General features: G+C 46.5%; 1 protein-coding gene across 1 annotated transcript in view; it reads left to right on the top strand.

Moving 5' to 3' along the window:
* LOC8029827 (beta-glucuronidase) overlaps positions 1-12,832 on the top strand; it is a 47,164-nt gene that overhangs the window by 33,192 nt on the left and 1,140 nt on the right. Inside the window, exons 6-8 of the mRNA XM_042293891.1 lie at positions 1,709-1,849; positions 4,270-4,442; positions 10,646-10,874. Coding sequence (XP_042149825.1) covers positions 1,709-1,849; positions 4,270-4,442; positions 10,646-10,874 — 543 coding nt within the window. The remainder of the gene's footprint in view (positions 1-1,708; positions 1,850-4,269; positions 4,443-10,645; positions 10,875-12,832) is intronic.

Genomic DNA, 12,832 nt, shown 5'->3' with positions numbered 1-12,832 from the left:
ATAAAGCCACAGTCAGATTGCTAACATAATACGTATCATACAAAAGACACTTTGCAGACGCTATCCGAGGCGTGTTTCTTGCTTCTATAGACCTGTAGCACTTAAGTTTTGAGCAGTGTCCCTGGCGAGGAAAGTCGGATAATTTTAGGTCGCGTTTCCGTTCTGCGTCGCATTGCGTCATTTCAAACACCCTGTTAGCGCCCGTGACGGGACGCCGAAGGACGCCGACCAGACGCTTGTATACGCAGATCGTACACTATTTGAACGCTAGGACACCGCTTCATGACAGCATTAAATGGTCGCGTCTAGTGGACGCTACATCGCCCCCTGTCCGAGAGAAACAAGTCTATGACGACCCTGAAACATTAGTCGTACAAAAACTATCTTTAGACATGTTCCAATCACATTTATGTATGAAGCAAACATGATTCGAGTATATGTGAGGCTTGTCCACATATTATTATGTTATCATGTCTGCAGACCGTGTCTTTTGTGCGATGTACGAGCAGTGCGACTGCAGCTTTAGCGTTTAAGTATAGAACTACGGCGCCTGGAACGCGTCTTCAAGTAGTGTGAGTGCCGTTTTACCCCGCTAACAAACTGCGTCACAGCATTGACCGACACGCGGCGCTGCTCTGTTTGCGAACACGGCCGGAAAGCCGCGCATGCGCAGAAGCTGTGTGGAAGAAGCGACCAGGATCTCCGTGTTTTCATCATAGCGGTTCCGGTTCACACAGAACCGTTTGCTTACGTTGCGTTTTGTTATGTAAGCTTACGTCTGCTTACATCGAAATACACCGGGGCATCTGTGCTTCGTATATCACGTGCAGAGCTACTTCTTCAATTGATTGCCACCCTTCATGCGAATTACGAATGTCCAGGTGACTCTGGACGTAAGCATGCCTAACATCTCGTAATAACGTTGCACAAACAGATGGAGCTGTGTCGACTGGCCTTCACCGGTTTGCTAAGAAACATATTTGTACACATATCGCGGGAGCGCTGATGAAGACTGGAAAATCGCAGCGGTTGACTGTGTTGCAGATCCGAGAAACCAGGACATCCCTGCTTCTCATGTCGCGTGCTATTCCTTGAATTGGATTCCACGCTTCTTAAGAAGCACAGATGTGCCGGTTACTCGCTTTCGCTTCTCGACGCAAAGCAGTCAAACGCGCTCAAACGCAACTGTATACGTAGGGGCCTCCAGAATTTTGGAAAATTTTGCGATGCGGCGCTTTGACGTCAGCTAAGCCGCGGAGGGGAGGGTGGGATGCTCGAGCGGCACAAACGGTTTGGCGGCGGATTTTGTTTTCAATACAATTTTGTCCTTAAACTACTTTGTGTCAAATGCAAAGCTCGCTAAACTCGTGTGCGGCGGTGTCAAGTGTGGAAACCGCTAAATTAGACTGCAAAAGCTGACCCTCACCCTTCCCTCCCCCCCCCCCCCCCCCCCCCCCCCGGCACTTGGCGGAGTGAACGGCGAAGCTGAAGAGGAAATTGCGCTCACCGTCGGCGTCACGCACATCTCTGCGCGGATTTCTCCCCCGTGTGAATACCGCTTTAGAAACTCCATCGAAGCTTACGCAACGCTCAATCACTTTACAGGTTCGAAGCTAGTGCGGTGTTGCAATATGACCGAATTTTTTAATAAACCATCATCCGCGCAGACACCCTCCCAGGTCAACAGATCGACTTCCCGTTCTCGCAGGTGGAGGCCACGCTCGACGGCGTCACTGACGTCTACTACCAGAAATTCGGGCTGCGCACTGTGCGGGCCACGAAGACGCAGCTGCTGCTCAACGAGCGTCCTCTCTACTTGACGGGCTTCGGCAAGCACGAGGACGCCGACGTGAGTCGATGCTATCCAGGCAGCGCCGCCTAGCTCGCGTCAGCATCGCCGCCAGCGTGTCTCGAAACGTCTCACAACACGCGGGACGCCAGCACGCGGCGACCACGGCTGTTGGCGGCGACGCCAAGGCCGTGCTCCAAAATTTACTCGACTTTGCTCCAGGGTAAAGGTTTTTTCGTACAGTGGGGCTCCAAAACCTACCCGCGTCCAGCGTTTTTCAATATGTGTCTCCTTGGTGCCTCGTCTCCTTACGTGAACCCGCCACATTGTTTATGTTTCAACAAGTTGTGGGATCTTCTCGCAGTACAGAGGGGATTGGCCTCGCGTTATAAAATTATTATGCTCTGCTGCGTGCATTCTCAAACGGTTTCCATGAACTTGGGAAACCTATATCGCTAAATACCGGATGTTTGGGGAAAAAAATAACCGTGCTTCGAATACACTATGTATCATTTATTGCCGAAATGTATGCAGCCGTCTTTCGTTTGGACGGCCGTGGTTTGGTTTGGACTGGATTGGGGTACACTGGTTTCGTCACGCCGTGGCGCGGTACACGGTTTTCGTCGCGCTCTTTCACTCCCTTCGTTAGGTCGTTACGTCCACTTTCCCTCTTGCGAGAGGAAAATATTTTTCTGGCACGCTTCCAATGACACGCCGCGGGAGCGAAAGACAGAGGAAGCTGTGGCGGCAGCATCTGAAACCTGCCAAAGCACTGGCTCTCCAAGGTTAGAATTCCCATCCTTCGCGGAGTCGGAACCCCTGCGCTAAATGCTACCCCATGTCGTCGGGAATCAGTGTAAGCGACATTAGCGATTCCGGCGTCATTGTTTCTTGCCGCAAAAATAAACAATAGCGCTAGTGGATCGGAACAGATGCCAAAGTTTCAGAACTAATCCTTATCTCATTCAAGAGTTATAAGTGACTTTTGAAATTTTTTAATGAACGAATGGGGCATGTTTCTGGTAGCGTTCGCCATTCATCCTCGTGTATTCGCGGGCTACGTTGATCAATATTTCCTCATTGAAAATTGCTTATAGCGTATAATTTTAAACGGTTGCTTACATTTGTTTTTAAGGCGAAAGCCTTATATGCCTCATCGTTCAGTCCTTGAGCGAAAACACGTCGGCGACACGAAAGGTACCAAAACCCACGGTTCGCCACTGGACCACGAGATGGCGTTACTTCCGCCAGAATCGGCGGAGGCGCGCGCGTGGCGCAAACCCAGCAGGAGAGGAGGACTGTGGAAATCCTCGCTCGGGCAGCGGTGAAGAGCGGGCGTGCGACATAGCGCGAGATTAACGGCGCCAGAAGTGCGTCGTTAGAGAGCGCGTTGCCTTCGGATATTTGTTGTTTACCAGGATCGGCGCTTGGGCTTTCGCCTTCAAGTCGTCTTAGAGATATCATAAGAGACCCCTGTGAGTTTTTAAATTATTTGTTTTTGCTTATTTTAAATAAATCTCAAAAATCAGCTGCATTCTGTAATTCGTCATGAAAGTGTCTTGGTGATGTATGACATTGTTTTTTTTTTTTAATATTTAAGTAAAAACTTGACTTAATCAGAATTTACCAATAAAAAGCAAAATTTTCCAATTACTTTATGAGGACTTAAGCTTTTGTCAACTCAAAGTGAAAAAAAAAAGTTGTTGTGGGCCATTAGGACGTTTGATTTAACGAAAACAAAAAGAAAGAGCAAGAAAACCGATCTGACATTAAACATTCCTTCTTTTGCTCAGTCAAATGCCAAACGGTCCACAAAAAGATTGATTTTCACATTAATTTGTCAAAATGCTTACCTCCAAATTTTGGTCTTGATTTCTGCTCAGTGAAATAATTGTTCCCTCCTTCAATATATCAACACAACGAATCCACGCCTAGCCTCCTTTTCATATGGAAAGTGATAGTGTCGTAGCATGCAAAGCAAATAGTTTCGAGAAATTTAAAGTTGGTTAAACTCATTGGGCCCACGCTGTAGAATGCAAGGTATCTATGAAGGCAAAACATTATGGCACATGGGTATAACGAGGAATTGAGGGACGGTAATTTATCCGCGTAAAATTCACAGCACGCACATGAATGTTCTTTAGAGCTCTTCTTCAACAACAGCACACGTTTAGTTTGTTTTCGCCGGCTAGTGATGCTCACGAGTATACAGCAAGGCGCACTTGGAATGTCTGAGAGCGTGTGTTGTAGATTCTCCTCGAGATTGCTAATAGGAGCTCGCGGTTGCTCAACATTTGTTCCTTCATCGGGATTTTCTTAATTTTGCGATTATTTCTAATACAACTAAAGGAGTTGAAATCATGTCCAAAAAGCGTCCCTGTTGGTTTGATAAAACAACGAATACAAGCAATTAATTATCTTGTAAAATAACCAAACTTCCATCGTGTACGTAAACTCCAAGGAGAAAAAAATCCACGCAGATCCGAGGCAAAGGCCTGGACTTGGCGCTCATTGTGAAGGACTTCAACCTGATTCGGTGGATCGGGGCCAACTCTTTCCGCACGTCCCACTACCCGTACACCGAAGAGCTCATGGACCAGGCCGACGCTCAGGGCATCGCTGTCATCGACGAGAGTCCCGCTGTTGCCCTAGGGTACGTTGCTAGTGGGCAAGAAAAGACACCATCATAAAATAGAGAGGAGGGGCGAACGTCAGACGATACGAGAACTATAGCCCGTTTTCGTGTGACAGTTGTCATCTTGTAATATGACTGACTGGGCAACAAGAACTAAAGCAGATATTTATGCACAACTAAAATAAATAAAAAAGTATAACCAGAAAAAAAAAAAAAAAGCAGCACTCTTGGCACGAATCCCTTGAACTCTAACGTCTTCGAATCGGCAAATAAAGTGATCACTGATTTGCTATTTTCCTCAGCTCAGCTTAGAGCATTACACGGGCCCGGGCCAGCCCGAAGGGCCGAGCCCGGCCCGGCCCGCGGGCCTGACTCGGGCCGGGTAGGACGCATTTACTCGGGGGCCCGGGCCGGGATCGGGCTCGAACTAAATATTTTTCGGGCTGGGCCGGCCCGGGCCATGGCTGAGCAGTCGTGTGCCGCAAATTTTAAATTGTAGACAACAAAAAGTGTGCTCATTGCTCTTTTAGGTTCAATAAAAACACTATGGCGCCGTTAAAAAAAAGTTTTGCCCTTGGAGCTTTTACATGGATAAAAAGAGAGGTATGGATTCCACCAGCATAGTGGAAAAGTGCGGTCAAGGAAAGGAGGGCACTCCAGTCGCAAGGTACACCATGAGTGTTTTTGTTTTCTTTGCATTTCAAATTAAAACAAAAAAAAAACGTGAGCTTGATTTTGTACTTTGTGCAGGGGGCCTTACTATGTCACCAAAGATAAGCTAACTACCAAATATAATTTCATGCTGATACAGCCTTTTGAAGATGCACTAGCGTGATTCTGACTGTTTATTCACAAAAAACATGTAGAGAGGAAAGTTCTCTGTGAAACGAATTGAACAACGAAAAGTCAATTATATCACTTCAAGAAACGCATAAATAAAATATTGCACACTTCTTTTTTTTTTTTCAAGATCACTTATCAAGTACATATTTCACCCATATTTTCGAAAATACATCGTCTAACTCGGGATATTTATCGTGTCAAAAAAACTCGGTCCAAGTCTAAAAGAAATTTAAATTAAAATCTTGGAAGACGGGCTTTGCGACATTTGCAAGCTAAAATGACGTGCCACGTCATTGCCGCAAGTCAGAACTAGCACGAGCCTTAAAATCAGCCACGGCTGTCGTCTATCCAGTAAAGCGAATTCGAAAACTAACAGTACACAAAGAGCCGGTCATAAATTGAGTCCGCCGAAACCAGTGGCCGGGTTCGATCCCCACTTCTGGCCAAATTTGTTGCCAGCTCTCTTTCCCTTCCCTACCATTAATGATATAAATTCAATAGTAACTCTCTCCACTCTTCGTTTACAATATTACTACGGCTGCACTTGTAAATTTTCGCTCACTCGCATTATATATATATATATATATATATACACACATCACGGGCATTTTTCATAAGCGTACGGCGATCTCCTAAGAGGAAATAATCAAAAATATGATGATGATGATTGAACCGTACCCGTACTTGATCGAATGAATCAATGTCTTACGAAACCCCCGAAAGCAAAAATACACGGCTGAGTCAGCACGCCGGTGTCCTGCGTTTGGTTTTCGCATTCAAACGCGTCTGACGAGAGCAGTGCAAACAAAGGCAGCCTTTATGTCTATTGCACTCGTCGAACGGGTTAAAACGCAGAACGCCGGCGTTTGGTTCTCGCATTCGACCGCGTTCGACTATTGCAGACAAAGGCAGCTGGCTTTAGGTCTACCCACCGATCATTCGAACCAAAGCTCGGTGTTCTGACGTCCCTGCAAACTCTCGTCAAATTTTGCCAGTGCTGTACCACTTTCACGTTCACCACGGAGTAGCGATACACAACTGCACGCATGCCAGAAAAATATATCTAGTATGTGCATGATAATGTCTGAATCGATCATCATGTGCATACGTTATCTTGCAGCGACATTGCGTTAATTCGAAATTATAAGAAATACTGTTGGATTTTCTTAAATTTTCTTCAGGCGCCTATGCGGAGAGCAGGTCGTCTGCTTCTATAGCGCAGGAGTTGCGGTGACGTCAGAAAAACGAGCTCTGATTGGCTCTGAATAAAGGATAGTGAATATACCTCAAAGCAATCTGCCCTGAGGTCTCCATTATCCCTCAATCAGAACCAATAAGAGCTCAGCGTTCTGACGTCACCGCAACTCCTGCGCTATAGAAGCAGACGAAGTTGCGCTCCGCATAGCTAGTCACAATGCAGCCGACGCTAGAAGCTGATAAGACCAATCAAACGGCGCTGAAAACAAAACAAACTAATGTCGTTTGTCGACTTAAAGTTCTTTAAAAGTTCAAAGAGCGCCCAAATTATCAACGAGTCACTTAGGACCATTTCGCCCGGGTTTGCGCTTGGAACCATTCTGTCCGGGACCATTTTGACTGGCCGGACCATTTTTTTTTTTTTTTTCGGGCCCGTTTTGTCCTACACCGATGTCAGCATCCCTGCAGCGTAGCCTAAAATTGTTTGCAGGAAAGGGACTATATACAGGGTGATCTTTTTTTAGCTGCATCAAATTTTCAAAAAAAAAAAAAAGAAGAGCTGCGTTATAGGGCACTTTTAGTAATGCCATTAGCATACCCGACCTGGGGCCCACTAGGAACAAAGTATTTCTGGCAACTAGGCGGCTAATTAACGGAGATCTCTTAATTAACTTTTTAATTATTGTTTTTAGAGGGCCTATTGCATTTAGGAAATTGAAGCCAAACCTTAATATGCTCCAACCCCACAGCGAAATAAAGGCACAAAAAATTGCTTCGCGCGTTTCTGGCTAAATTATTTCATTCCCGCATGCTCTTTCAAACCGAAACTGACCAGAACAAGAGCGTCAATGGCGTCGATATCTTCGTCCTCGTTTGGCATCACAGCAGTGACGTCACCTGTGATGCAGGCACTGCCGTCAGCGCTATTGCAATACGTTGCTCTCTCCTTGGTGTTTTGCTTACCGCGGCAGGTGTAAATCACGCTGTCCCAGCGGGCATCGTGACGCTACCCTTTCCTTTCGTTCATATGATAGAAGGTGCTTTGAAGACTTGTGCCAATGGTGCTACAAAGCGACGAACGCTGCGTCACATGCTTCTCTGTTGTCAAAGACACAGGTTTGCACCCATATCTTTGGAAGGACGAAGACTACAAATAACACAGGCGCTATGCGATTCATAGTGCTGTGCCTTTCTTTCTCTGACTGTGGCAGGAAACACATCTGAATGGTGTCGCTCATTGCGACAAGGCTTTTGGTTGAAGAAAAAACAGACATGGTGATCGCATATTTAACTATGCAAAAGAATGCTCGTCATGCTGCGCAACTTTATGCCGCTCAGCACCCAGGTCGCTTCGTTCTTGCCCACACTTCCTTCATACGCGTCTTCAACAAGTTTGCATCAAGCGGCACGGTGGCGAGTGGGAGAAGACAGAAAAAATATGTCCTTAGCCGCGAATTTGAGATTGACGTTCTCGCGCACGTAACAGCTAAGCCTGAAGCAAGCGTGCGCGATATAGCGAGGTCTTCTGGGACAACGAACTCTACAGTGTGGAAAGTGCTTGTGAAGCATCGCATGCATCCGTTTCACGTTAGCCTGCACCAAGAGCTGCATGGCGGTGACATCCAACGACGACTGGACTTTTGCTATTGGGCCCTGATTGAAATGGACCGGGATCCTGGATTCTTGAAAAAAAATAATTTGGAGTGATGAGGCTCGATTCTGCAGAAATTCAACGGTGAACCTCCACAATGCCCATTACTGGGCAAACGTAAATCCTCGTTGGCTCCGTCAGCAGAAACATCAAGTGGGGTGGTCTATTAACGTATGGTGTGGAATAGTTAATGATAAAATCATTGACCCATATTTCTTTGACGGCACACTGAACGGAAATCTTTACACGGAGAGAATCCTTGAGGGAGTCGTTGAAGAGTTTGTTGCCGGCCCGCCTCTCAGCGTGCTGAAGGAGACATGGTTTCAACAGGACGGCGCTCCAGCGCATTCTTCTTCGCGTGCTGTTCGATTTCTACACCGAACTTTTCCAGAGCAGTGGATTGGACGCAGTGGTCCAGTTTCGTGGCCGGTACGATCACCAGATCTGAGCCCGTTAGATTTTTTTTAGAGTGCAGCTCTTAGGGGCCCGTTCCCGGCTTGAGCGGCGTCGGCGTCGGCGTAACCAAGGTCACCCCAAGGTCACCTGACCCCCAGGGGTCACGTGACCCCTCTCCCCCAGGGTCACGTGACCCCCAAAGTCATGTGACACCCAAAGTCGCGTGACCCCCCGAAGTCGCGTTACACCCCCCGAGGTCACGTGACCACCCCCCAGGGTCACGTGACCTCCCCGATGACGTCATCGTCACTGATGACGTCACCGGTATCCGCATCGTCATCATCGCTGATGACGTCATCGGAGTCCGCATCGTCATCGTCACTGATGACATCATCAGCTTCGTCACGTGACCCCCCAAGGTCACGTGACCCCCCCCCCCAGGTCACTTCACCCCCCCCCGCAGTACCCTTCCCTCCTCCTCCTCAAGAGCTGCGCTCTAATTCGGTGTTACAGGGAGTTGCAAACGGCTTTCACTTTTTTCTTTTGGGGTTATGTGAAGAATGAAGTCTACGCCACGGAACCCACCAGCGTGGACAACCTGAAACAAAGAATCGTCGCCGCCTGTGCCGCAGTTCAGCCTGAAATGCTCGAGCGCGTGTTGTGTTCCATGCGGAGCCGACTGTTGATGTGCGTTTCTGTAGATGGACTCCAATTCTAGCACTTGCTTTGAACGCAACTGTTTCCAACTTCATAAAGCGGCCAGGCGGCGGCAAACGCTGGGCGGCTTCTTGTCACACGCCCAAATCCTTTGGCTGCCGAGCTTTCTTTTTTTTTTTTTTTTCTTTTTTACGTACCAAGATGCGCTAAGCCATATTTTTGCCTGCTTTTCTCGACGAACTAAAAGGTTTCCGAAGAAAATACTGGTGTTGTGAAAAGTGCTAATTTGGGACTCTAAGTTAGACGTCAGCGTGTTTGTAAACTAAATAATACTGAAATAATAAGCAGAGGGACGGACAGTGGAATAAACAGAGAGCTGGACGGACAGAGGCACGAAAGCACGAAAGATGCGTTGTTCTGTCCGTCCCTCTGTTTATTATTTAAGTATTATTTGGGGCTCTAAGTGAAGCAGTAAAACTTAGTTCTCAACAGTGCGCTGTTTGAGCTACACTTGAAAAAGCGCCGATGCCATGTTCACACTGTGCCGAGCACAGCACATGACTACCGTAAATAAGCCAGGACGCCGGTGCAAGGCTCCTTCCTCATTTATTAAGAGCTCATAAAACATAGAACAAAGAAAGATTATTTTGTTACACGCTGCAATAGTTTAACTGCCAGAGGGACCAACGAGTGATATTACACAAGCATGATTACTTTGTTCTTTGAAAAAAAAAAACTGGCTAGTTTAATGCATCAAAAAGCAAGAACTTAGAAATAAAGCAGCGGTGGCAAATAATAGGTAGCAGAAGTCTCCAGAATTAAAAAAAAAAAAAAATATTTTTCCCAAATAAAACGCAGGAAGCTCGTCTAACGTTGCCGGCCGTTGGCAATGCATGCAACAGCATTTATCGTACCAACAAAAGCGTCGCGTCGCCCACAGGTCAAGAGAGGGATGACACAGCACAGTTGACGCCGACCGGAGACGCTTAAATTACACCTGCCGCGGTAAGCAAAACACTAAGGAGAGCGCAACGTATTGCAAAAGTGCTGACGGCAGTGCTGTGACTTTAAGCGAGGGCGAAGATATCGACGCTATTGTTCTAGTCCGTTTCGGTTTGAAAGAGCCTGCGGGAATTAAATACTTTAGCCAGAAACGCGCGCAAAAATTGTTTGTGTCTTTACTTCACTGTGGGGTTGGAGCATATTAAGATTGGGCTTCAATTTCGTAAATGCAATAGGCCGTTTCAAAAACAATAATTAAAAAGTTAATTAAGAGATCTCCGTTAATTAGTCGCCCAGTTGCACAAAATAGGTTTCTAGTGGGCGCCAGGTCGGGTATGCTAATGGCATAACTAAAAGTGCCCTAACGCAGCTCTTCTGTTTTTGTTTTTTTTTGAAAATTTGATGCAGCTAAAAAAAAAGCACCCTGTATATATGCTAACGATCTTACAGTCGAACGCGTGCAACCTCCTCGCAGTTCCTTCGATTCGGCCCTGCTGTCCGCGCACAAGGAGCGCATGACGGAGATGATCCAGAGGGACAAGAACCGACCATCGGTGATCATGTGGTCCGTGGCCAACGAGCCGGAGTCCGCCAAGAAGCAGGCAGACAGCTACTTCGGCGAGCTGGTGGCCCATGTCAAGAGGCTAGACACCACCAGGCCCGTGACCGCTGCACTCAACGCACCCTACAGCAAAGATTTGGCGGTAGGAACTGGGACTTGAGGCAACGCCGATGCACTTGCTTCTGAGGCAAATGTGGTTCTACAGCACGGTTCGGTAAACTCAGGTTCGTGCGGGCTGCATGCAGCACGATCAAGAATCTTCGAGCAAACGTTTTCTCGCCTTTTCATCAACGGTGACTTTTTCTCGAACTGATAGTAATAGTTTTTGAAGCATGAAATATGCTTTCTTGCTTCCTTACTGCATTCACCTCAGCCTTCGGCGTCGAAGAAGGCGTTCCAAAAAGCATTAGAAAATTCACAATCCTTTGAGCGTTCCGAACTTGGAAGCTGCCACAGAGTTGGCCAGATGCCAAGTTCAGTGATGGAAGCGGCATTTGACCTTTTGTAGCTGGTTCTTTAGCAGGCACAATATTGGTTTCGTGGGGCCACTGACACACTTAGAGCAGATGCCAACATCTGTTTGCACGTCACTTGAGAATGAAAAACTGATTGCATCCCCAAATGAGTTCATTCATAATAGTGATCAAAAGTTCCTCTTTGATAGTAATAGAGCATATTATTAATTACCGTTGGTGATGAGACTAGAAAAGACGTAAAAAGAACAGTCTTCTTAAATAAGGCTCTAGTCAGAATAGGTTTAATTTATAATGGGTATTAAAATATGGTTGGAAAGTGTATTATAGCGCAACACTTCACTGAACTAAATCCTCTCTTCCCTCCCCATTTTACACTCGGTAGTTTGTTTAGCCTATGAATATAATTTCAGTAAAATGCCAGCAAGAACCAGCATATCCGCTAACACGTCTAACAATAAAAATTCGTCCTGTATCATTTTAATGAACCTAACAAACTCAAGACCCTACTCTCATAAACTGCAAAAACAACCACCCAAAAATTTAAAAGCTACACTTGCGCTTTAAAGGTGACACTGCGCTTTAGCGGCGTATGAACCAGAGTTATGTCAAAGTTCGCTGATCTTTCGATCGACAGCCGCAAGGGAATTACCGCGACTACCGTATTTATTCAAGTAAACATAGACCCGTGTTTTCCTCTCTCTCTCTTCCTGTTTCTTTTTTTTTTTGTTAGAGATAATTTACAATTAGGACAAAGGTCGACCTGTAATCATCCTGAGAATAATGTGCGTGTCTATCGCACTAAGCCAGGCGCTCCACCACGTCAGCCGCTGCTCCTAGCACTCCGGTGCAAAGCGGCAAAGCTCGACGCGCGCACGCTGATGAGAGGCGAAAGTCGACGGTTCACGGCGAAAGTTCACGGAACGAAGGCACGTGGCAGACACAATAATCAAGTGATCTTGTCAGGAGTACAAGATCCTGGTTCTGTTTTATCACAGTAGCTGCAATCTGCCGCCCTACTATTTTGCTAACTTTTCTCGGGACTATTAGTTCCTGACATCGACGATGTCGGCGATCAACCAGCATCATCGACTCTGGCCAGTTAATTCGCAGCATCAAAGCGCGACATCATGGCATTCGTCATCTCCTTCTACATGTTCTTTCATTGGCTAACCTAGTCAAGTGCAGCGAATGTCCCGTGACTCGCGCTTTTAGTACGTGTGTTTGTGGTTGTATGTGTTCGAGCATTCGACTGCCCTGACAAAATTTTTTTAAAGTAAACTCCATGGTTAACTACAGATATGCAAAGAAATACAATTTACAAAGAGGCATAAACAAACTTTCTGGAAATTCGAATGTGCAGTCATTTGACACCAACATCTTCTCAGCTTCCCAATAATGCAGAACTCCCCGTTTCTTTATGAGAATCCTATAGAAAACCCTGGATCACTCTTCATCCACACAGCGAAGTCCAAATATTGAGAAAAGCATGCGCGCAAAGCCGCCAGACCTGTACACCCTTGCCTCGAGCATTTTGATGTTGACACTGCGGAGTTAGCCAGAGATTTTCACGCAACGCCACTGATATCGAGAGCTCACGCTACCTCTTTGAAGCTCGCCGTCAAGT

Source organism: Ixodes scapularis, unplaced genomic scaffold (genome assembly GCF_016920785.2).
Source record: "Ixodes scapularis isolate PalLabHiFi unplaced genomic scaffold, ASM1692078v2 PGA_scaffold5__190_contigs__length_132052651, whole genome shotgun sequence".
Taxonomy (NCBI): Eukaryota; Metazoa; Arthropoda; class Arachnida; order Ixodida; family Ixodidae; genus Ixodes; species Ixodes scapularis.
Note: the sequence above shows the minus strand (reverse complement) of the source record. Positions and strands in the feature narration are given on the sequence as shown.